Below are 26,703 nucleotides of genomic sequence, written 5' to 3' on the forward strand. Positions count from 1 at the left end.
AGAAGACGGAGGTACAAGCAGATAAATTTAATACCCATAATAATTAACGTGGTATGCTATTTACAGAATAATAAGAGAACCCAGATGAAAAAGCTACCAGCTCTGGTCCTAGGAAACATTTAGTCTGGATCTCAAAAAACGAGTACAAGTTCGCCAGATGACAGAGGAAGAAGGAGGACTAGCACAAGGGGCAAAGGAAAAGGCAAATCGATAAATCACCCACATATGCAAAGCCTGCTTAGAAATCAAGTGTGACTCCAACGTGAGGTATACGGGCCCCGGGGAAAGATTTGGGACTCTGCAAGGCTTTGTTTGCACTGGTGGAGAACATGGTCCAGAATCCCTGCAACAGGTGATTCTCGTACCCTGCAGGCTGTTTGAGGGGAGGCGTCTCTGTGCGTGCAGCGCCAGGGACAGCACTTGGCACACGGCCTGTGCTCAAGAGCTCTTTGGAAAATGAAGGAACAAGTGAACCTGAGTCCCAAGACTGCATTTTAATTTATTACAATTAAATTTGATATTGATTAGCAGGGAGTACTATTTTGAGTCTTGCCTTTTGGTCCTGGAAATAAGTGGATCTAAAGAGCAGCGGTTTTGTGGGCTGGGATGAGGAGTCAGGACAGCGGTCCTTTGCTGGAAACATCGTTTCACCTTCCGCATCTCAGCCACCCGGTCTGGAAAGTGAAAACCGTGCTCGCTGCCCCAGCTGTCTCGTGAGATTGTTGTGGAGATCAAACAGATCAAAGGTGCCTTGACAGGTATAATGAACTTGACAGATAAGATGCAGTGATGCCTCCTCCTCCCACGTCCGTAGCTCCTGAGAGGAGCCACATAAGTGAATTTTTCAAATAATGCAGTGATGTTCCATTAACAAGGGTTTCTCATTCTCAGCTCTATCTGCATTTGGGGCCAGAATACCTGGGGGGTGGGAGGCTGTCCTATGCATTTCAAGATATTTTTGCAACAGCCCTGGCTTCTGCCCATCAGCCATCAGTGCCCACCCCCCCCTTCCACCCCAACGACTGGTTGTGACAACCAAAAATGTCTCCAGACTTCCTGACGTCCCCTAGAGGGCAAAATCGTTCCCTGGTTGCGAACCACTGCCTTGAACATTCCTTTTCAGTCTTACCCATTCTGGATAGAAATCTTTCTAAAATATGTTGGTCACATCCCTGCCCGTTAAACACAGGCTCCTGAGTCACTACAGGAGAATACTGGCCGCAGCCATCATAGAATCTTTAAAATGGCTTAGCAGTATTTGCCCACACCCCTGGTCTGCTGTGTCGTCGTTCCTCGTGCCTGCATTTCATGCATTTTTCTCTTCCCTCCCTCTCTCCCCATGAGGCTGACAGCTGTCATTTTCCCGTAAGCATTGAAGTATACTAATTTGCTATTTCTAATCTGCTCAGGATTTAAAAAGCAGTTAGCCAGCTTTCCTAGAACGCATCTAAAATGAGAATCAACAGTCCCTGAGTTTGGGTGTGCAGGAGCCTGCCAGATGGACTTGGTCCGTGGGAGCCTTGCAGAGGCCTTCCTGTTCTCACTTCCCAGCTTCTCTGCTGTCAGGGATGTCTGCCAGGTAAGCCTGGTGTCATCCTGCTTATTAGAATATGACTGGAGGATGTTAGGAACATCAGCTTTCCCATAGCCTCGATTTCGGATCAACTAAGAGGGGGTGGGTGTCTGATAACAGTTGAAACCTGCCCGCCAATTGCAAAGCAACACTTCGGAGAACAATGAGTCTTTGATTTTTCCCACCACCTTCCTCACTCCTGCTTCCATCTAGAAATTATAGGAAGGGCAGTACATCATTCGATTATCTACAAGGCCACACAGAGCCTGGTATCGCGTACGTCGATAAAACATCGGTGATACCTGAAACAAAATAAGTCTAGGGTCTGAGCCCTGGTCTAGTGGGGTGGTCCTGGGCACACAGTAGGCCCTGTTTGTGGGAGGAGCCCCATCAGTGTGGAGCAAGAACAGAACCCCACTTTCCAGTTGTCAGTGGGGAAAAAAACTCATGTGAGGTGTGGCAAGCCAAAGATAAGGACTTCAAAACTCCAGATGAGGCAAGCGGTTTGTCGCAAAAGCACAGGCTAATCTTTCATGTCACAGATAAAGAGGGAGCCCTAATAGGCCCAGAGACGGGAAAATAAAATGACTGAATGTCAGCGTGTTTCTTCTTCTGCTGCAGCTCTCTTTAAAGAGCACTGACTGGGGACAGCCGCGAGTTCCGGCTCGCAGTACCAGTCCGCCTCCCTTTATTTCCTCCTTTGCCAGTGCTCATGTTTTTCACTGGGTGGGAGGGAAGGTTAACACTCTCTGTGTCTGCTTGACACGAGCAGGTAGGATCTCAGGGGTCTCTAACTGCTTACTTGTCCACGTTATTAGGCTATTTCTGTCTCCTGTAGCACGGAGTGATCCGTCACGCCAGCATAAAGCAACCTGTAGGAGGACTTTTACCCGGGTGCTATGCAAGGTCAGAGGAAAGCATCCCGTTTCAGAACGGTTCTGTGCATCACGAGAAAGGGATCGGTGTCCAGTAGGACTCTAAACACCGCCGGAGGAATGGCGTTCGACTTGCTACGTTTTCTCAAGGTCATGACTGGTCTTAACAGTCCCCATGGGTGACAGGTTTCCAGATGGTGATTCTGGACCAGCCAGACCCTTGAGAAAGGAGGCCAAGACTGCCCAGTTTCCACCGGAGAATATGAAACCTGAGATCATGCTAATAGCGAGATCACCCTCAGAGCTTGTCCCAGGGTCCATGCTAACCCCAGTGTATCTCGTCTCCTGAAGGAATGAACCCAGGGATGCTGTGACTTTCAGATTTTATCCGTCACTTCTGTAAGGAGTTCCTCGGAAGCCATCCAAACAATCTGACCAGGCCGAAGTCAGGAAAATGGCCAGTCCTCAAAATACAAATCTTACAACAGAATAACCATTTATTTGTATTTTCAAAAAGGCAATGAAAACATCTCTCTATGTGCCTTGGGTTCTGCAGTCTCGACATTTCAGATAGGTCACTGGTTAATTGGGCTGGGTTAATGGCTCTTTTCATTATGGTGACTTTTGCCCATCTTTCTGGCAGAAGGGGCCTGATTAAATCATGGGCTGCTGTGGGTGAAAGATATTGCTTCTGTGACATTTAGCCTCCCCAGAGACTACAGAACTTGGGGAGAGGGGGGACTACATGGAGTGACTTTGGAACATGGCGGAAACTTAGCTTTGTTTTGTCTATGTTCACAAGAAAGAGCAGCAGTTAGTGGTTCTGAGTGCCTTTTCTGAGGAGATGATTACACGGAACCTGTGGCAGTTTCTTCAGGCCAATGTGTCTAGAGTGGGAGCAAACGGGGGAGTGGTGTGAGATGAGCTCAGATGAGGCAAGGCTCCTAGTAAACTATTGGGAAATGAGGGATGAGGGCAGATGCTTGGGCAAAGGTGGGAGCAGTGCAGTTGATAAATTCTGGGTTGAATTCTTGTGATCTGCTCGAATCCAAAGTATCCTTAAATTTACAAAAATTAAAAAAATTAAAATTAAAAAAAAAAACCTTGAACAATGAGTCTGTGGCTCTAAAGAGATGCAGAGATCTTAAAGAGATCCTTCTGTCCAATTCATAATCACGTAGAGTCGTTGCTAGGTGCTCACCATTTTCCCATCTGTGATTTAAGAGAATCTCTACAAGCCTTTGAGATGTGTATTATTATCTTTATTTTGAAGATGGATAGATGAGGGCTTTGTCCACGTTAGTCTTAACCTGCTTCGGATTGAAACTTGACGTGTAGTAGGGCTTTATTTGGGAATGGGAGAACTAAAACTGGAAAAGTGGTTTTCGGATTCTGTTTTGCCCATTTTCTACTAGATGAAGTTCTTCTTATCCTGCATAGGTTAAATTAGTTTTTGAGTTCTGGTCTAGGAAACTAACCACCAGGAAGAGGCCTGTTTCAATGAAGAAAAAAAGAGAAAAGAAAAGTCTTCTCATAGTAAATGTAAAACATTGTCAACACATAGCCCATTTGTAACTTTTAGGCTAACCACATATGTTTGCACTAGTTATACAGAATAAGTTCTCTTTATAGTAAGTAAATATGTGTGTATGTGTATATGTATATAATTATCTATTTACTTATGTATCCTGTAGCCACTAAACCCAGAAAAATTCTGAAAGAATAGATATTAAAACATTAACAATAGCTATCTCCAGGATTTAGGGTCCCTTCCTTTTACTTGTGTGTTTGTTTATTCCTAATCTAAAATGTCTTCCTATCATGGGAACGGAGCACAAAGTGTATTTCTTAGAGACAGAGTAAAGAAGGCACACACCTGGCTCATTCTAGATTCAGGTGTATTTGATCTTCCTGCCTACAGTTTGCTCCTCCTTCCGTACAGGTTTCATCACGATAATGCAGCTTAAGTGATCGATTTGAAGGTGACTCTTCCCAAAGTTTGAGCAGGTATCAAGATTACAAAAGCATCAAGTCAATAAAACTGGGGCCCATTGTGATCATTAGGATTGAGAGAACCTTTGGGGAAGTCACTGTGGGGGAAATATGAGAAACCAGAGGGAAGGAATAGAAATACCTGATCTTTAAGACCCTCACTGGGAGGCATCATTTTGAAGGAGGAGATGAGCAAGGGGGAAACTAACACCAGAATTGTCGGTTATAGCCTCTGAAATCAGTCTGGGAGAGGAAAACGGGGCAAATCTCAGAGAAGGGCCCTTGAAAGACAGAAAAACATAGGCCAAGGAGACTAAGTACACAAGTTCCAAGCTGTGTGGTGGAAAGTTTGAGGAACGGCACCACATGCCCTGGGCACTGGTGAGTTCGAAAGGCTCGTCACGTGGTGTGATCATGTAGGAAGCAGAGGGACTCTCATGACTCATTTGTCATGGGAAGCAAAGGGGTGGGTTGGGGGGTGGCGGTTGTGTAGGAGGAAGGAGCAAGGCCCCCAGGACAGAAGGAATGGAAACAATTTAGATACGTGTTATTAATTATCGTCTCCAAAGAGCCTGGTGTGGCAAGAGATGATGACATAGGGGATATTTCTTAAATCTCTCCCAACATAGCTCACTGTCTCCTTCCATGTGGCATGAATCATCATCTCTGGAACTTTCTTGTTTCCAGCAAGGAGGCTGCAGCACTGATAAAGGCTGTTGGTGGGATGTTACGTCACCGCATTTCTGTACCTGTTGTTCACCTTCCTGGCAGCCCCGGCCTAAAAGACCCCAGGGTAGAGGCATTCGCTGCAACCTAATACTTTACATACAGGGGGTTGACAGGAATGATTTTTCAAAACTTGTTATATTCTGAAATGAGTGGTTTCTGGCCCCTGTTCCCACCATCCTCCTCTACATTTTTTATCTTTTGCCCACAACAGATGTGGCTGATTTTCACATAGATGGAATCTCTTTGACTGGCAAGACTATGGTTTAAGCTTTATTATTGTTATGGTGGTGGTTTTCATTGTCATTTCAACTTCACCTATTTTTAGAAAGTGAGACAGTTTTCTTTGATACAATGGAAACCTTTCAATGAGATTGAAATGTAAGAACTTGTTAATAGAGGGGACAGTTATAAACTGTAAGCCCAAGTGTTGTATTTTCCATTCTGGGTATTGTCTTCTTGGTGCACAGTAGGTACGCGATAAATATTTTAAAATTAAGAATAGTGGGGGGCACCTGGGTGGCTCAGGGGGTTAAAGCCTCTGCCTTCAGCTCAGGTCATGATCTCAGGGTCCTGGGATGGAGCCCTGCATCGGGTTCTCTGCTCAGCAGGGAGCCTGCTTCCTCCCTCTCTCTCTGCCTGCCTCTCTGCCTACTTGTGATCTCTGTCTGTCAAATAAAATCTTAAAAAAAAAAAAAATTAAGAATAGTGGGTTCTGATTTCACAAAATATACCTCTCTGTTGCCTGTTAGTGTCCTATCCATAGGTCAGATTATCTTCCTCTTCTGGGGCCTGGCCTTGGTTGACAAATAGATTAGTTGGTTAATTCATTTGTTAATTCAACTAACTGAACACATGTGAGACATCAGAGATTATGTGAGGCTTGGAAAATGCATCACCACTCTGAGCACATATCTCAGCTACAGGAACATAAACATCCCCAGTTCCTGCTGTCACCAGTTATGAGTCCCAAGACAAACTGGGGACCTACTATTTGCAAGACAACTTGCTAGGCCATGAGATACAAAGACTATATGGGATAGCTTCATAAGTACAAGAAGAATGTAGGGCATTTTATTTTAAAATAAGAACACATAGTGGAGGGTGGGAGGTTGGGGAAACCAGGTGGTGGGTATTAGGGAGGGCACATATTGCATGGAGCACTGGGTATGGTGCAAAAACAATGAATACTGTTATGCTGAAAAGAAATAATAAATAAATAAAAGTTATGAGTTAAAGAAAAGAACACATAGCATAGAACTTTATAATATTTTACTATAGATAATTTATTGAACCATTTGCACAAGAGTGGTACAAAATATGTCTTGTGATTATTCACATTTTGGCACTGAGAAAACTGAGTTCTATAAGTTTGAACTTAAAAATGTGTCAGTCTGGGTTTTCCAGAGGAATAGAACCTATAGGAGCAGAGGTGGCGGTGGCGGTGGTGGCGGGGGGATGATTTACTATAAGAAATCAACTCACGGGGCGCCTGGGTGGCTCAGTGGGTTAAGAAATCAACTCACACAGTATGAAAGCTGGGAAGGCAAGCTGGAAGCCCAAGAGATCCAATGGCATTAGTTCTAGGCCAAGTCAGGAGTCCGGAGGCAGGAAAAGACTAATGTCCCAACTCAAATGGATTGGATGAGCAACACACTCCCTGGGGAGGGCAGGCTCTTTTACTCAGCCTACTGATTCACACGTGAAAATCTCATCCAGACATACCCTCACTGACATACCCAGAAAGTGTTGAACCAAACATATGGGCGTCCTGTGACCCAGCCACGTTGACTTACGAAATCAACCAGCATATGGGACTTACCCGACATTGCACGCCCGTGAAGAATAAGTGCCCACGGCCCGGTGCCCTTCCACAAGGCTTCTCATGGAGATAACAGCCATTCCCAAGCACACACAAAAGACTGGCTATGTTTGTGTGTATGTGCGTTATCTATGATTGGCTCACAAAGAAATATCCAGCCAGTGTCCCATCTCTCGCCAAAGCAGCTACATTGGCCAAGGCAGCTTTCCCACCTCCCTGATAGGAACTTCCAGCCTCCCCGCACCCCCATCAGGGCTGCCCGGAGGTGCCTGTACTCGGTTCAGCTTCTCATTCCATGGAGCTCCTCTTTCTTTCTCTGTGCTCCCAGTCTGCATACCCCAGGGCCACATTCCGTAGCAAGTCCCACAGGCCCAGGCCTGAGGTGGGGACTGGCAGAGCAGCCAGGGTCCCACAGAGGACAAAGGGTGGGACTTGTCTTACCTCTGAAGGCTTGGCACAGCCTCCAGCTTGGTAGGAGGATGGGACAACGTGGGCCGCCCGTGGGTTCCCAGTGCCTGGTACAGTCGCTGGCCCTTAATAGGCGATCAGTATTTGCTAGATGAAGGGAAGAGGGGAAAGGATGGTGTGGGGGAAGAGAAACTGTGCAAAAGGGAGGAAGACAGAGAAAAGGAGGTAGAAAAAGTGAAGGAAAAAAGAATAGGTAAGAGAAAGGAGAGGGAAGGAGAAAGAGAAATGAGAAAAGTCAGAGGGGAGAAAAGAGAAGGAGCCCAGAAAGCAAGCAAGGCAGCAGAAGGGGTGCTGGAGCTGGACAGGGAGGGTACCTGACCCTAATCCAGATAAAGGAGCACCGCCCGGGCCCAAAGAAATGACCTTGGACAAGTCACCAGCCTTTGTGGACCATGAAGGAAGGAAGGCTTTAATGTGTGGCAGGAGGGGATCAGACCTGAACCCCTCTCTGCATGAGTTCCCCTGCCTCCACAGTCTGGTCTGGTCATCCAGGGATCCACAAAACCTCTGGGCAGCCACCGCCCTGACCCAGGGCCTCTCTCTGTTCATCTTCTCCAGTCCTTACCTCTTACCAGGTGCACGAGTGCCCTGAATGAACAATGTAGGGAGGGGAACACGACTACAGTTTCCATAGGAGCTGAATTGCAGCACTTGGAGAGAATTCGAGGACAGATCTTCGTTTAGCCTCTTCTTTAAAGCCAAGATACATGCAAATGCGGACATCAGGGTCCGCCCTCTACAGCACCCAGGCAGAGCCCGGCTCAGAAACTTCAGAAAGGAGAATGTAAAATGAAATATAGATATTTATAATTGAAGTATCTCTCCCCCTCCTATCTCTCTCTCTCTCTCTCTTTAATGAAAATGCAGCCAACTGAATATTTAGTTCCCCAAGGAAGACTCAGCTGTCGATTACACTGTGCGCATGGGGAGACACTCTAACAGAAAATGATGCTGGCTCATGGCTAATGATCACCTTGCTCAGGATCAGTACAAGACAAGGTCTTTGAGGTCGGCCCCTTTTGAGCTTCGAATTAGGTATTAGGTACCTAGTAGATCTAAAAGCATTTCATGTGAGCCTGCAAACCCAATGGACGCTGGGTCCAATTTTATATATGTACAGGTATATCAAATACATTTAATTTCCCCCATTGAAGGTGCTTGCTTTTAATTCTGGGGCCGGCAGTGCAGAACAGGTTTGAAGACTAAATTTCCATTCCGCCAAAGAAGTAGTTGGGGATAGAACTTCTAAAGCAGGAGTAACCCAAAAAGCAAAGGTTTTCGGCGCTCGCAGAGAAGGTGGGGGTAGAAAGATCGAGGGAGCAGGAGACAGAGGAGACCCCATAACTCTCAGTAAACAACACAGGGCTGGGGAGCACAGACCCAGTCTTTGACTCTAGAACTGAGCCCAGCTTAGCAGGAAAGACAGTTGATTGACTTTTGCTCTCAGTGTTTTGCCTAGCCAGCATTCCACACTTCAAGCCCTGGGCTATTTGGGGGGGCACGCGGCAAACTGAGCAAGCTAGGTTGTTCCCTTGCATCGTGCTCCCGCTGCGTGATGAGTGTTGTTCCAGGTCCTTGATACAAAATACTCTACTTCATCTTTATGTAACCCTCTTATTCTTTCCAATCTAAATGTTAGGGAAGTGAGACTCGGAGTTTAAACAGCAGGCTTAAGGTGCTGAGCAGGTGTTTAATGAGCCAGGACTCTAACAGGGCCCTCCAGCTCTGCACTATTCCCACCTACCCTGGCCTCCTGCACAGACCAGGGACTGGACGCTCAGAGGGCGCACGGGCATCCCGGCGTGCCCCGCCTCCCGATGCAGACCACTCTCCGTGGGATCGAGGCCATTCCCATTTAGCCTAACTGGCTGTTCCTCCTGTCCCAAAGGCTGGACATGCCACCTAAATTGAGACACAGGGAGATCTGCCCAGCTTCTCCTGCAGCCTCCCCTCAGGCCTCCCACCCCAACACCAGGAGAACGGAATGGCTTTTTGGCTTAGAGGCTCTGGGTCACCCAGTCAGTGTTGAGGCCAGCAGCACGCACTGGGCCTCAAACACCTTCCACCCATGACTCCGTCAGAAGTTCACAGTGTGGTTGAAAAATCATCCTATTTAAAGTTCGCATTTCATCTGTGATCACTGTCAGGGACTGTAGCTGCTGCTTCCAGCAAGAGCGAAGGGAGCCTGTTAGCGTCTGGACAGCACCAGAAATCCGGGAATGGCTGCGTGTCTTTTATTAGCGAGAAGTTAGCTGCCATTAGAAGGATCCTTCTTGCTTTCGAAAATACAAAATATTTTCAGAGTTGCTGTTGTTATAGGACTTCTAAAACGATTTATGAGAATAGAAAACTGCTGGTGAAGAAAAGTATGTGTGTGTATGGATATATATGTATATTCCTTTTTTTTTTTTTAAAGATTTTATTTATTTATTTGACAGACAGATCACAAGTAGGCAGAGAGGTAGGCAGAGAGAAAGGAAGGGAAGCAGGCTCCCCGCTGAGCAGACAGCCCGATGTGGGGCTCTATCCCAGGACCCTGGGATCATGACCTGAGCCAAAGGCAGTGGCTTTAACCCACTGAGTCACCCAGGCGCCCTGTATATTCCTTTTTAATAAAATGAATTAACTGTCGGTGCGAGTAGTATTTTGACAATAAGAGCAGTTCCATTCAACGGATGGTCCTTGAGCGTGAACAGATTCTCATGAATAAAGAGGTGCTCATAGCTGTAGTTATCTTACAATGGATTTGTTTTAGTGAGTTGAGTATTTTAAGGAGAAGCGTATGTTAAGAACTTTAAAAAGTGTTTTAATAAGAAAGATTTCTGGGGCTTTCTGTTAGTACTGATCATATTTTAATTGGCTTCCATTTGTTGCGCTTACATTTCAGAAAAAGGCATGTATCTTCTGATGTTTAAAAAAGCAAAGTCACCTACTAACTAATGGTGTTATCAGATAGCGGTCAAAAACAGACACTGGGCTAAGACCAGGTTGGCCGTTATGCAGTCTGATTGCCATCAGATCTGCCTGCGCCCACGGCAGACATCAGAAATCAGTCAGAACCATCTAACTAACGAGCACCTGGGGGGCTCAGTCGGTTATGCTTCTGCCTTCAGCTCAGGTCATGATCCCAGGCTTTTGGGATCAAGCCCCGAGTTGGGCTCCCTACTCAGTGGGGAGTCTGCTTCTCCCTCTACTTCTGCCCTTCCCCTCCCTTGTGCTCGCTCGCTCTCTCTCTCAAATAAATAAGTAAAATCTTTTAAAAAATCAATCTGAGCAATCTTTACATTTTCTCAATCCCACTCCTCATGAAGCCACCAACCCAGTGCTGTTACCATCAGTCTGAACCTGGGCTGAGGGTCCTTTTGTCTTTCCATAGCTGGAGCCAATGTTCACACAAGAGTAGCCAAGAGTAAGAACAGGATTCCATGTAGAATAATAAAGACTGCAATCGTCACTGTGGAAATCACACTGCATGATCCCTGTATTACCAGCAGAAGTGGCTTTCAGTGTAGGAAAACAATGGTTCGTTTGGCGTCAGGCTCTAAATGGATAAGGTAAGGAAAAGATAGTTCCTACTGTGTATAAATTTCATGTCTTCCACTGCTGAAATGTCCTTACCCCATCTTTCTGCAGAGACACTGTCCCAGTCAGCCACTTACCATCTCTTACCTTAACTTCTGTAATAATCTCAGCCAACAGTAAGCTTGGCAAGGGCAGGGACTGTGTCTGTGTGCCTTGTCATTCATTGTAGTGAGTGCCTAGTACCTTTTGGCATCATGAGTGAGTATGAATGAATGATTTCATCCCCCCACCTCTTCTAATTTTATCCTCTACCTTACAGCTATATGTAAATCAAGACATCACTCTCCTGCCTAAAACCTTATCTCCTTTTCACCCACTGAGTGAAACCCAAACTGCTATCCAGCCACAGTGCCAACCAGCCAAGCATTGCACTTTATCATCTAGTAAGACTAAACTTTGACGTTCCCAGCAAAGATCATATGGTTCATGCCTTTGTGTGTTTGCTTCTGAGATTCCCTCTGCCTGAAACTCCTTCCCCACCTAACTCTAGTTCGTCCTTCAAAGCTCAGTTAAATCATCATTACCTTCGAAATGCTTCCTTTGGGATGCCTGGGTGGCTCAGTCGGTTGAACATCCAACTCTTGATTTTGGCTTGGGTCATGATCTCAGGGTCATGAGATAGAGCCCCATGTAGGGTTCCCCACTCTTGATTTTGGCTTGGGTCATGATCTCGGGGTCACGAGATAGAGCCCCATATAGGGCTCCCCACTCAGCGGGGAGTCTCCTTCTCTCCCTCAGCCCCTCCTCCTGCTAGCACTCTCTCCCTCTCTCTCTCTTCTCTCTCCCTCTTTCTATAAAGTAAATAAATAAATCTTTTTTTAAAAAGAAATGCTTCCTTCTATCCCAGAGTTGGAGTCAGTGCCTCTCCTCTAAAATCCCATGTCGCTCTGTTCATACTTTTATTGTAGTGTTCACCTTATGATATTGGAATGATCTCTTTTTTATATTTCCTTAAATATAAGTGTTTTTGCTGCATGATACAGAAGATCCAACTCAAACTAGAATATATTGGTCCACATACATGAAAAGAGGTAGCAGGCTTCAGGTATAGTTTGATCCAGAGATTTGTAGAATCACTGGGCCTCATTTTTATGTATTTCTTTTGGCCCTGTCTTCCTGGCTTTAACCTCAGATTAGTCCTTTATGGTATCAAAGTGATTGCCAAGTTTTCTCACTGGTATCCAGATGAGAAGAATTTCTGTTCTCCTCCCCAGCCAATGAAAGTTCTGAGGTTTCACAGACTGAGTCTGTGAAAAGACGGGTGCCCATCCTTAAACCGATCATGAGTACAAAAGAGGTGGGAGTCTGCTCACCGGCCAGAATTTAGTGTCTGAGAAGTTCAAGTCCTTGTAAGAAGGGGTAAAGGGAGAGGATACTTTGGAAGCCATCAGCAACATTCAGTGTAATTTCCAATTAGACTAGGCTCCTAATAGTCTTGCATTCCCTGCCACAGTCATCTTTGGGTTCCCAGCATGTAGCACAGTGCTTGCTCTATGCAGCGTAGGTCATCAATCCGTATTCGCTCAGCTAAAGGAAATTGAGCCTTCCTGGAAGTAAAGACACATCTGTATCCATGCCCATCTTTATCCATGGTCCTCTCTTCCATCCTGCAGATTCCACCTCCATGACCACCTCCTACCCTTCCACTAGACAAGCTCCGCTTGAAAAGAGTCCCCACTTCCCTTATCCTGGTTAAGTTTTCTCGATCAAATTCACCTTTAACCACACCCACCCCCATCCCAATTGCAAAAAGATCTTCCTGTTTAGAGGCTCTCTGAAGTTTCCCTTACAAGTTGAAGATTCTGTGATAAATGCACAAACGTGTCACCCCAAATGAGGGAAATATCAAAAGAGAATGGTTTGTCAGCCGGTCCTTTTTTATTTAATATTCCCCGAAGGTAGCTGCTGTATACCTTCTGATTGTTTCTTTAAAAGAAGGAGGATAGCAGAGTACAAAGAGACTAGACTTTGCAAACAGGCCTGGGTCAAATGCTGGTGCCATTACTTTGTGGAATGTTGGGCAAGTGATTCAATCTTCCTGCGTTCAGCCCCCTCCTGTGCAAAATGGGGATAATAATACTCGCCTCCCAGGATTGTAATAAGGGTTAGATCAGATGAGCTGTGTAATGGGGCTGGGACAGTACACAGTCAGTCGATGGCACTTTCTTCCTCTCTCTGTGCCATCCAGAGTGCAGTCCTGGTATACCTAACTTCAGTTCCGTAATTCTTTCCAGTTTTCACGTGATGCAGGCTGCTGAGGAAGCTCATCATTACTGAGGCTTAGTCTGTCCTCCCAGTGTCTACACATGGGAACTGGAGACTCCTTACCAATCTTTGAGAATTTGTCCAGTCCCCCCTTCCCCAAAGGCTGGCATCTGCCTACTTGGGCATGCCCTGGTTTTGTTGTCCTGGCAAAACAGAAAAGAGCTTGCCAGCTGTGGTCACTCTGAACAAATAGATAGGATGGCGTGAACGTTGATCACCCAGGAGTCTGAGGAGCTTTAAGCATCCTTAGGGTTTCAACATCTCTAGGCTCTGGCTCCCATATATGCTGTCTCCCCAATATAAAACTCAGTGTCGTCTCCTAGGGCCAAAAATAAACTTTACTTAAAACTGTGGCAGGGAAGAGAAGTTCTTTATTGACCTCAGACAATGTCGGATTTATCATTAGAGATCCTGTTTCTAGAACCCCACACAGGGCTGTTACCTGGTTATGCCTTCAGAGCTTCTTACTTCTTTTTGGTTCCTGTCCAGATAATCTCTTCCCACTGTTTGCTCCACTTTCCTTTTGGGAACAAAACAAAATCTCATTCAGGGTGTTTTATCATTGGTTTTTGTGGTTTTGACTACTAATCTCATACCCTGTAGAGCCCATCAGAAAATTTTATCGAACAAAAATTGTTCTCTTCCTCAGAAGAATTCTAATGTCAGCTATTAATAGTCATTATTAATAACATATTCATCTCTTATATAAATGTGAGTAGATTTTTTTTTCCTGCAAAATATACAGAAGGAGCCATCCCATGGCAAGGACTGCAAATGTTCTAAAATTCTAGTGACTACAAAACAGAAGCCAGTGGCTTTATTTGATACCCGAAGAGAAGGGCAGATATTTTATGTGTTCCTTGCCAGTGGACTTCTCACAGGGAAAAAAAGACTTGGCAGCTCATAGACTAAGACAACATTTTTCAACACTTGGGTTTCTTGGGGGAGCCAATTAAAAAAAAAAAAATCATTACCCCAGTGTGCCATTTTCTCTCTCTTCCTGCAGAATTCTTTCTTTTAGTAAATATAATTGCTGAAGCTCAACTCTTTAAAGTTTTGCACCCTCTCCATTTTCATGAGGACAACCAGAAATGAGAACTTTTTAAGATTGTAAGTAATCTCTGCATCCAGCGTGGGGCTCAAATACACAAGCCCAAGATCAAGAGTCACATGATCAACCAACCGAGCCAGCCAGGCACCCTCCTTATCTTTAGGAGTCTTAAGTAAAGTCTCTTGCCTTTGTACAAATAGAATGTATCCTCAAAAGTCAAAAAATAGAACTACCCTACAATCCAGCAATTGCACTACTAGATATTTACCCAAAGGATACAAAAATACTGATTCAAAGAGACACATGCACCCCAAGGTTTATAGCAACATTACCAAGAATGGCCAAATTATGGAGACAGCATAAATGTCCATTGGACATCAATAAACAATGAAATATTAGTCATAAAAAATAAAATCTTACCATTTGCAAAGACGTGGATGGAACTAGAGGGTATTATGCTAAGTGAAATAAGTCAGTCTGAGAAAGATCTACCATATGGCTTCACTTATATGTGGAATTTAAGAAACAAAACAAAAGTGAGCGTAGGGAAAAAGAGAGAGAGAGGGAGACAAACCAAGAAACAGACTCTTGACTGTAGAGAATAAACCAATGGTTACCAGAGGGGAGGTGGGTGGAGGGCTGGGTTAAACAGGTAAGGGGGATTAAGGAGTGCACCTGTCATGATGAGCACCAGGTGTGCTCATCTCTATGGAGTGTTGAATCCCTATATTGTACTCCTGTAACTAATATTATGCTGTATCTTATCTAACTGGAATATAGACAGAAACTTTAAAAAAAAAAAAAAGGAATATATGTCCATTATGGAAAGTGTAGAATATGCAGATACCAAGAAGAAGAAAATAATAGTTGAACCCCGTTCCAGAAGTAAACAGAAATAACCACTGTGATTATTTTGTTGCAAATGCTTTTAACCTTTCGGGTATATATGTTCACCTAGGTATATAATTTTTATATTATTTAACTGTATTACTTGGTTCATGGCATACAATGTTTTCAGGTCTTTCAAGGGACTCTTGCGGGGTTTACCTCTCCCTTCTTTTTCCAAATTTCATTTCCAATCCTACCCCCCTCCCACTTAAGCAAAAACTGCAGTGTGTTTGACGTATTATGGATCTATACTGTTGTTTTGTGTGAATGTTTATAATCCATGCAAATGATATTCTGTTATAGAACTCTAGTTTCTCTTTTTTTCTATTCACTACTATTTTTGATACCTCTCCATGTTGCTGTATCTTTGTCTAGTCCCTACTGCTAAATGCTGCCTCGCATTCCATCACAGTTTACTTAGCTACAACCCTACATAGGCTTGGGTTGCCTCATGCAAAGACTTGGGAAGAATTTTTCTGCTCTGGACCAAGGATGGAGATTGCTGGGTCGTAAGGTACCTTTGTGTCTAATATCACCAAGTTTGGAGTCCGATTACAGCTCCTGAGGCTGAACCAGTATGTTTCCCTCGGGAGTGGTTGTCATTAGCCTGACTTCTAATTTTGGCCAATCTGATGGATACAAAGTAGTATCTGGCTCTTTTAACCCATATTTTATGATAATCAAGGAATTTGAGCATAGCCTTCCATACTTCTTAACCAGTTCGATTTCCCCATTCTAAGATTAGACGGTTTAAAGGCTTAGATTATTTAGGATCCTGCCTCTTGTTCTGTTTATTTGCCTGACTTTCTCGTAGATTTAAGACAATACCTACTTTGGGGCACCTGGGTGCCTCAGTCAGTTAAGCGTCTGACTCTTGATTTTGGCTCAGGTCATGATCTCCGTGTCTTGGGATCAAGCCCTACGTGGGGCTGCGCACTCAGTGGGGAGTCTGCTTGAGATTCTTTCTCTTATCCTCTGCCCCCCACTCCTGTGCCCACACACTCTCTCTCCCTCTCGCTCTCTCTCTTTCTCAAATAAATAAATCTTTAAGAAAAAAAGGATAATACCTACTTTAAGGTTTTTGACATTGTTTATATTTTTACAGTCTGTCATCTTTTTGTTAACTTTCTTTCTGTAGTGTTTTTTGCCAAACATAAATTTTTTTTTTTTGTCCTTAGAGCTTGATTTATACATATGGTACATATCTTTCAAATGTCATTATTTTCTGTTGGATGGGAGGTTGCTGGTTAAACCTAGTTAATTTATTGTAGAGTTTCTTGTTATAAGTGGAATGTTTATATAAGTGAAAGGTATTTAAATTATTTTCAGAGTACTTTTATTAATATCATCCCATTTGATCTTTCTAAAAACCCTGAAAACTAGGTGAAACAGGGATTATTCTCCTCATTTCATGAACGAGGAAACTGATTTGACCCAGAGACATGGAGTTACCTACCCAAGTTCACATAGCTAATTGGTGAGCAAGTCATGATCAACAGTCAGACCTCTTATCCCTGAGCGATCTCCCTTTGCAGCTTATTAAGAGTTAGGATTGTTTCCAACAAAGTACAGTCATCTTAAACTTCTCCATGAGATAGTCATTTGTGGCCTGATGAGATAGTCACATCAGAACATATGTTTTAAAAGATCTAGATGGACCCGTCATTTTGGTCTAAGAAATGAGCTCCATGGTCTTCTCAAAAAAGGTAGAAGTGTCAGTGTGGGAAGGGGTCACTCATCTCTTTGAATGCTGTTGCGGGCGATAAGTTGCCTTATTGAGTCCTGTTCCGAAGATGGTGACTGCAGATGAACTACGGTTTTCAGGGGAATCTGTCTTCCTCACCTGCCCTCAACTTAGAGACAGAATCTGCACCCTAGGGCCAAGAAGAGCATAAACATGGGTACGCAGATGGAAGCAGGAAGAGTTTCTAATCACTGTCACGTCAAACAATGTCGTCCCAGAAAATGAGTATGTAGTTCATTTTGACCTCAGTGCAGACCATACAAAGACAGATTCAAGAGAAATGTTGGCTCTGGCCCTTAAAATCAATGAATACTGTCCCAGGGATGGGACTGATGAGCTGGAGGTCAGGTGATTGTTTGTAGGGGAAGAGGAAGCCCAGCTCTGGGCTCCTGCGGGTGAAGGGAAAGGTGATGGAGTGGGGGGGTGATAGGGGACTCATTCTTCAGGGCGATCCTAATTACATTACAAAATGCTATTCATCAGCACTTTGTGGACAAGGAGAAAAAAGTTCAGTTGGCTGCTGCTTGGTTAGAGCTTTTTTCATCTTGGCATCTCCTTCAGCACCACAGGCGATAGCAGGCCAAACTGGGGTTCTCTGACTGAGCATGTCTTCCTCATTAAAAGGTTCCTTCTCTGTAATCCAACTAAGCAAAGCTTAAGTTGGTGCTTCAAGAAGAATGAGTATTTCAAATATTTGCCAAAATGAGGTCAAAAGATTATAATAGCAATAATAATAATGACTTCCAAATACCACTTGCTATGTGCCAAGCACTGTGTTGAACAAGCATCATTTTATGTACTCTGGGGGGGCAAACCGTGGGCATAAGTATTGTTACTCTCCCCCTTTTGCAGATGAGGAAATTAAGGCTTAGGGAGATGGACTGAGTCCCCCAAAGTTCCAAAGCTAATAACTGGCAGAACTGGAATGCAGATCTAGAACTGTCTGAAGATGACTTTCTGTGCTCTCAAATTTTGTATTCATTATTTCTGCATAACAATTTGCCCCCCCCCTCCTAATTTAACTGTTAAAACAAAGGTTATTCTCTCTTACAAGGGTTACAAATTTCAGAGTGGCTTGGTTGGGTGTGTCTGGGTCAGAATTGCTCATGAAGTTCCAGTAAAGGTGTCCACCCTGCCCCTCTCCATGTGGGCCTCTCTGGGGAGCTGCCTGAGTCTCCTCCATAAAATAAAGATATCCTCAGGGTTTCTATGGCGATCAACTGAGACAACCTATGAGAAAGTGCTGCGGAAGCTGAAGTAGCAATAATAGTGAATGATTTTATCACCATCTTGCACAGTGTATTTAGGGAAGTGCAGCTACCCCTGACTCCTGCAGAAGAATGACCAAGATCAGGCCTCATTCACTCCATGCCTTGGGCAAAAAGCCCAGCCCCTATGAAGGGCACTTTAGAGTGAAGAAAATAAACCAAGCTTCTGCTCTCAGCCCCCATGATGCAGTTCACAGTGGTCTGCCTGGGATTCCCTGCTTTCCCTTGTAAGGGGCAGAAGAGGGGAAAAAAGATGTTCTCATCTACAGAGACCTGGTAGCCGCTAGAAAGTAAGCAACCCCTTTTGCTTTCTAGCGCAAGATTATTGGGATTTAAACTCAGGTTGGAAGTAACAAGTGGTCTGGATAGAAAATGAAACCAGAGTTTAGCCTAAGAGAAGAGAATATAGATAGAAAGTCTTCAGTGTAAGACAGACCCATTTGTGCCCATTTTTGTGGTGGGGAAACTGATGCTCCTTGGAGTTCCGTAATCTGCAGAATGACATACCTTGTGTGTAAAGCTCCAAGAAGACTGTCCGGCACATAGGAGTTGCTCGAAACAGAAGTTTAGGGGTAGTTTTCGTTAGAACTGTCATCATTCTAATCTCATGTGGTTGTTTTGAGGATCAAGATAACATATCCTGGGGCATCTGAGTGGCTTAGTTGGTTAAGTGGCTGCCTTCTGCTCAGGTCATGATCCAGGGGTTCTGGGATCGAGTTCTACATCGGGCTCCCTGCTCAGTGGGGACCCTGCTTCTCCCTCTCCTCTGCCTGCTGCTCCCTTTGTTGTCCTCCTTTTCTCTGTCAAATAAATAAATGAAATCTTAAAAAAAAAAAGATAACATATCCTACTGCTTATTAGATTACAATCTCCAATGAGAATAGGTATTTTGTCTATCTTGTGTATCTGTCTTAGTAAAGTATTCCCAGCATCTGTGAATGGACCTAACACAAACCTGGTATGTAGGAGACACTCATCAGCTATGGTTGATAGTTACTGGCATTTTCAGCATCATCAACACCGTCATTATCATCACCACCATCAGCACTCCGGTCCCCAAGACGTAAGAGAATTCAATAATGTTCTCAGTCTGCGAACATGAGACTTAATTCCTTTTTGCTTCTGGTAACCTTCATTCACAGAGGAGTCTGTGTCTCTTTCCCATGGTAACAAAAAAGATACTCTGCCATATTGGTATTACGTTGTTATGACTCAAAGCAAAACAAAAACCAAAGCAAAAACAAATCCCTAGGAAACCTTAACAAGCCCTGTCACCAGATTCATCATCGTATGTTGGAGTTAGAGCCCCTGGTATTGGATCCGATCTCTACTATTTACTTTGTGGCCCTGGGTAAGTTACCAACCTTATCTGGCCCTCCACGGACTCATTTATAAAACTAAAAGATAAAACCAACCAAATACCAATATGGCTGTTATAAGGAATAATTGAGATTCTCTTCTCCAGATTTCTTGCATGCATCCTTTCCATGACAGGTAGATGCCCAGTAAGTGTCTATAGAATAAATGGATTGACTGAGTGAATGCTGTAATTTTATTCCTGACTTCACTACTCATTGCAAAACTTGAGCCTGCATGAGAGGAAGAAGAGATCCTTCCAAACTCTGGGGAATTCTGATGGAATAGAACATACAGGTTCCAGGACTCGATGTAGCTTTGAGCAAGTCTGATTCAGAGTCTCATGGGTCTTACCCACAAAGTGGGAGAATTGATGGCCACACTAAATGTGAACGTACTTAATGCCCCTGGCCTACACATTTATAAAATAGTTAAGATGGTAAATTTTATTGTATGTATTCTTTATAATAAATGAAAAAAAAAAAAAAAAGAGGAAAATCCTAGCTGGCTGGAGTATTAACTTTCTGAAACTGGTGCCAAAGTTTGAGACAATATTGGCTAGCATATCTGATCCTTTACTATGTGCTAAGCATGGCCCACATGTCAAAAGCATGATCTCATGTCACTCATAGTGCTCCTGTGAGATAGAATTATTACCCCCGTCTTACAGATGGGAAAGCACAAGCTCAAGCTAGTGTTTGCAGAAATGGGGTTTGAACCAATCATAGATGCAGGCAGCTCAGATCCCGCTCAAGGAGAACTTTAATAGAGAAGGTAATACCGAGCCCTGTCAGAGTTTGAGAAAGGTCTTGGCTCCTTCTCTTCTTTGAAGCTCCAGTATATTGGAAGGGAGGGTGAGGAGGGAAAGAGGAAAAGGAAGACTCCGAAGAAAAAACAAAAGGAACACACAGTTACCAATATTTTTCTGTTTTTTTTTTTTAAATAGTGACTTTTAATTGTTAGATTGGCATGATTCTAATGATGACAAAAATAGTTTATGGAACAATGACATCCAAACTCCCAATCAAGCCCCCACAAATTTGGGAGGGCTGAGCAGTTTCCAGCCCCTGCCTCTTTTTTTTTTTTTTTTAAGATTTTATTTATTTATTTGACAGAGAGAGATCACAAGTAGACGGAGAGGCAGGCAGAGAGAGAGAGGGAAGCAGGCTTCTTGCTGAGCAGAGAGCCCGATGTGGGACTCGATCCCAGGACCCTGAGATCATGACCTGAGCCGAAGGCAGCGGCTTAACCCACTGAGCCACCCAGGCGCCCCACCCCTGCCTCTTTTTTCCCACCCTCCAGTTCTTCTTGTGGAGAGAGGCTCTAAGCGGCACTGCGATGTCGCCTCTGGGGGCTCATCTTGGCATACCTGTAAGTACAGACAGGCCATCTAGGACCCCACAGCTAGAGAGAAACAGCAAGTCCAAGGCGGCCATCATATCACTAGTTTGACAGGATAGAGCTACCAGGACCACATCCCAGGAAGGGTCGCTCCCCCCAGTCCCCTGGTGTGAACTTGATTGATTCTTAAAATAGCTACAGTATTAAAATAAATAATTAATAAGTCATAGTCATCATAATAGTAGTAGCAGCTAACACATAGAAGGTTTATCATACATCTGATGATAAGCACGTTATATCTAGCTCATTCATTCCTCCCAACAAATCAGTCAGATAGGTATATTCATTAATCGTCATGTTCTTAAATAGCTGCACATAGAAATTAAAATAATTTGCCCCAGGTCATAGAGTTTTTAAGTTGCAGAGGCAGAATGGAATTACAGAGAGTGGAGCATTTACAGTGGAGTTGAATGAAATAATTCACGTAAACATTTCACCCAGAGCCTTCTAGTAACCCTAGGAAGAAGGTTATGTCTACCTTCCATTTACCAATGGGAAAAGAATGGCTTATGGAAGGAAAGAATCTGGCTGAAAACACACATCTCAAAAATGGGTGGGGGGGGTCTGTCTTAGGACAAAGCACAAATGCGAATTCTGACCTCTTGCCTTCTTGGGAACTGATTAGAAACCGAGAAGGTGAATTTCCCACTATGTTTTGTGAATCATTTTGCTTGCTTTCTGTGCTGTGAACCAATGTTTTTTGGTTTGGATTTTTCATCCAAGTGAAGCATAGGGGAGGATTCCAGTCTTCAAAAAATTTGTCTTTTCCTCTTAAGGGTCAGCTTTGAGAATGAATTAAATGGTTCTAGTCAGTGCCTCTGTCAGATTTCTCATGGAAGATGGTTACTGTTTGTGGAGTCTTTCGTTGTCATGAGTTGTGATCATTTTTTGATACGCTTTCCCTGTGGTAAGGCAGAACCATGCCGGGCAGCCCAGGCAGGGTTTTCCCCATAATTGTGCCCATAATAATCCACCATTTTATATTTATTTCATCAGTTTCCACAGTTCACAAGAACACCCATAATCTTAGATGCAGTAATCAACTGTTTCAAGATTGTCCCATCCTAAATTTAGGCCCTGAACTTGGTAATTTAGCTAGAGAGCTTCACTGTTGAGTACCACTCTTTCACAGATGAAGGAAAGTGCTACTACTTGGGCTGTATTTAATTCTTATTATTTCGCAAGTTGAACTGGATACCACGGAGTTTAATAACGTGGGGTATAATTGCTTTAATGCTGGGAAGGCACAAGGCTGCCTGACTTCCCCAGTCTTTGCTAGGACCCTCTCGCAGATGGGATGCTGCCGCTCACTGGGGCTTTTCCGCTTCAATATTTTAATAAAACAAACATCATTGCAGTGTGGGATTTGTGGATGGATCAGCCAAGGGTATGAAGTCGTCACCAAACAGCTTTTCATCACGGCTAACGCGCGTTGGTTGATCACTTCTTGGTGTTAAGCCCTGTAGCATCAGCTTATTCAAGCCATAGCAAGCCTCCAAGGCAGATTCTATTCCTGCCACATTTATGGAAGCTCCAAGGGATCCTTTATAGCAGGTCACATCTTCTGTGGCTGGAACATCTGTTCCAGAGTCAAAGTGCACAGTTCCTGCTACGTTGTCTTCCCAGCATCAGCTGCTTTGTTCTTTTTGCAGGACTTAAGGAGAGAGTGGGGGTCAGAGCCAGAAACCTAACACATAAGGCCTTAGGAGGAATGGAGAGTCCCTTGTGAGTTGTGAATGCTGGGTGTCCCTTTGCCTGTCCTTTAGGTGGGCTGTCACAGCACTAACTGCCAGTCAGAGTTTTGTCCTTACCTGTGTGTCCCCTCTAATCTACTTTTTTAAAGGATTTATTTATTTGAGAGAGAGAGAGTGCACGCACATATGTGCACAGGGTGAGGAGGGGCAGGCAGAGGGAGAGAGAATCTCAAGCAGCCTCCTCGCTGAGCATGGAACCCCACGTAGTTCCCATCCCAGGACCCTGAGACCGTGACCCGAGCCAAAAATCAAGAGTGGGGTGCTCAACTGACTGAGCCACCCAGGTGCCCCACCTCCAGTCTACTTTTTAAATATGACCCCCAACACCCAAGAGCAGAATGAATTTTACCCTGAAGTATGAAGTGTTTTATGAAGTATCAATTCCAGCTGCCTAGATCCCTTTTGCATTATAGCGAGACTCACGTTGGATTGCCCGATGAAAAGCCACGCTCCCTTTATCAAAACACTTAAACCGTGTGGACGCCAGTATGCATGTGAAAAAATAGATTTTGGGTAATTGTGTTCATTTAAAACATAATATGAAGGTTTTTTGCTAGTAGACTAAGAGTGACATCATACTGACCCTAAAATATAAGGCTTACGCTTTTGAGACAATGGAGCCGATTTTAAGATAAATGATGGTACAAATGACAGCTTATTTGGATAATACCTTCTGATTACCAAGAACTGGGATGAATGTAAATGTAAAATATAAACATATTTATCTAAACATAACTTGGAATTCATTGGCCAAACCTTGAACTTTTTGACGATACTTACGAGAGGAAAAGTGGATAAAAATCAAATCTGCTTCTAAAAGTACTTATCAATCTAGAAAAAATTGGCTGTATTTTCTGGAGAAGTATCTATTTATAATGTCTTATTTTGTAGCAAAAGTTTTATTTTTACTTAATTGTCCCCCTAACCTCTAAAACTAAAAACAGCAATCACTACACACGACATATATTATTTTGTTCATTGCTTCCCCCAATACATATTTTCGTATCCGGCGTCACACACTAGGGATACAGTAGGCATGCTGGATGAGTGCCTTCCATCGTAGGTGCATTCCACTAGGGAAGACAAATTATGAACAGAAAACCAAATCAATATGTGTCATTTTGGACGATGATAAATATTGTGATGAACATAAAACAAGGTAAGGATGTAGCTTCATTGGGGAGAGGAGCAGTCTGCTTGGAAGGCCTTTTACAGAGGTAACATGCCAGCAGAGACTGATGGATGAGAAAGAATGTTCCAAGCCCTTTCATGTACAGACTTCTCACCAAAAACAATTGGACAACCACCAGTCCTACCTAAAGAAAAATCTATCTCTCCTACCTTCTTCCCTGCCATTTGTGGTTTGTTTTTTTTCCTGACTCTGTTTTCTTCAGAAAATATTCATCTGTCTAAGATTAAAAGATCTCAGTTCATCTTCCCAAAAGTGAGGCCAGAGCATTTGCACTTGTCCTGTAGCTGAGCCGAATCTGAGCGACCGGGCTGAGGGAGCCAGGTCTAGGAACTAGCTGGCAGCCTGTTTTTAAGGCCCTTACTTGCTTGGGTCCGCCTCGTCCTTTGGACTCTCCAGATGCCTTTCTCCCTGTGTGAGGTACCTCCACATTTAACCAGCCCACAGTATCCCCTGATCTGCCTCTTTTGCCAGGACTGATAGTGATCTCTGAGCTTTTGCATTCATGGGGCTGGCAGTGGAGAGTCCACATGCCAACGGGAGAAACGGTATTTGCGCTGGGCTGCTATCCCGGGTATCAGAACCCTGTGTCTACCTTAAGGAAGAGAAGGAAGAGAAAGGAAATGCCATTTGATAGGATTCTCCTAAAAGGCAGCCACTATCCCAGATATTTGATACATCTTACCTTATCTTATCTTTCCAACATACCTAGGAGGCAAGGATCCCAGCATGCTTCAACCTTGTCTTCAAAGTCACCCAGGTCATAAGTAGTAGATCTGGGATTTGTTCCCATTTCAGGTTCCAGAACCATCTCATGTTCTTAATACTATGTGGATCCAAAAGCTGTCACTTTTCCTTGTCCCAGAGGGAAATGATACATGGAATTCTCCCACTACTTGGCACATCCAAAAACCGTCTATCTCCTTCTCATAGTCACTGCCTGGCAAATGGGATATCAAAGCTACAAATTAATGTTTCAACTAAATAAAATTCCAGTTTCTGGAATACAGTTTCCAGTAAGAAGATATGTCAGGCAGTGAACCAGCTACCTAAACAGTGCGTGCCAAAACCCTATGGGCAATTTATGGAGAAGTTGAAATAAGGAACAAAACAAATACATTTAGACTTTACTGAAATTCCTTTCTGTTTGGGAGGAAGAAAAATATTATTCTCTGCAAATGGAAAAAAAATAGATTCATTTCTCTCTGCTATTACATGGGTCCGGCTAAGCAATAATGCACGGCAAAGCCAAATGCTCCGATCGGTTTCTCTGAGCTGTTATTAAAGTTTGCAAAATATTGCTCAGATTCTTCCTGGCAGGCTTTCAATATTGTCTGTTGGAACTAGAATCGGACTGGTCCTCTTCATTTCTGTTAAGCTTGCCGGGACTGGTGATCCCACCATACTAATCTCCCAGTGCCATGGCCTTCATCCAGCATAGGCTGGCTACCGCCTCCCCCACCCCCAGAACCAACACCCTCTGTTGCTGCTCTGATATGACTCAGTCCAAAATGACTAAATCAACTTTCTTCCTTACCCCCTTTTTTTTTTTAACCAACGTACATGCATGGGCGCACACACACGCACACACACACACACTCATACCCACACATACACTCTGGGCTTTCACGCTGGGCCTGAATGAGAATGGGGAACTATATAGAACAGTCTGACTTATAAAGTATTCCTCAGTGAAGTTGGGGTCTGAGCCCAGGAATCTAGAAGGGACATGAGACTTTTTTTCCTCTCCACTGATCTGGCAGATAATCTGAACCCTACAGCAACATCCCTTACCGCTACCCAGCTTTGTCCCTGACCTCACTCTGGCCCCACTGAACTTGTTTCATTTCCTCAAACACCCAATGGACTTTCTTGCTGTGGGCTGCACTCTGATGGAAAGGTCCTTCCTCTCGCCCCTTCTGATGAATTCCAGTTTACCCTCTAGGTCTCAGCTCGGATGGCATTTCTGCGATCCTCTAGGGGGATGGTTTAGAGGCCCCTGTCATGTGTCGCTGTGGGGAGTTCGTCTTGTCACAGCCTTGATTGTGATTGTTTTCTCCAGGGCAGCTGGAAGCTCTGAGACACAGACAAGGTCTGTCTTATTCACAGACCTGTATGAGAGCAGGCTAACTGCAGTAACACACAGTGTCGTGTGTAAAAGCTCCACTGTGATAGACTTATTTTTGCATGGATCACAGTGTTAGGCAAGTTTGACGGATGGGCAGGATGGCCCTCCTCCACGCCGTCATCTGGCTACCCAGGCCAGCGGAGGCTCTGCCACCATCAACAGGAGGCTCTCAAAGTCTCCCTAGAGGTTTCCACTGTTCAGTCCAGCCAAAAAGAACAAGAGTGTGAAGGAGTGCCTCCTGGGAGGCTTTTATGGACCAGGTTTAGAAGTGTGTACATCACTGTTCACATTCTGTGGGCAAGAACCCAGTCATGTGGCCACACCTAACTGCAAAGGATGCTGGGACCTATGGTCCCTGGCTAGGCAGCAACGCCAGTGAAAGTTATATGGAAAAGAGCACAAATGTTAGTGGTTAGGTAGCCATCGAACACACAGTAGCTAGTCAATAAATAGTCTCTTAATCGATCAACTGATGAATGAAAAAACTAGGGCAAAAGACACCCCTCACATATGCTGAGCTGTTGTATAGGACCACCCTCTCTCATGGCTGCTTCAGATAAAAAAACTACACACCACCATTGGTCGGAAGGCAGGTGGAAATTACAATTGCCTTAGTGGTGT

At 44.1% G+C, this 26,703-nt stretch overlaps 1 protein-coding gene across 6 annotated transcripts in view; it reads left to right on the plus strand.

The window, feature by feature from the left end:
* The window catches only part of SAMD12 (sterile alpha motif domain containing 12), a 390,950-nt gene that overhangs the window by 329,798 nt on the left and 34,449 nt on the right, over positions 1 to 26,703 (plus strand). The window contains exon 6 of one of the 6 annotated variants that reach the window (XM_047728614.1): positions 12,652 to 12,749. The exons of the other annotated variants lie outside the window; for them this stretch is intronic. Within the exon in view, the coding sequence (XP_047584570.1) occupies positions 12,652 to 12,734 (83 nt within the window). The 3' untranslated portion in view covers positions 12,735 to 12,749. Of the gene's footprint in view, positions 1 to 12,651; positions 12,750 to 26,703 lie in introns of those variants that run through there. 6 annotated transcript variants of the gene reach the window in all.

This window comes from Lutra lutra, chromosome 4, assembly GCF_902655055.1.
Source record: "Lutra lutra chromosome 4, mLutLut1.2, whole genome shotgun sequence".
Lineage (NCBI taxonomy): Eukaryota > Metazoa > Chordata > Mammalia > Carnivora > Mustelidae > Lutra > Lutra lutra.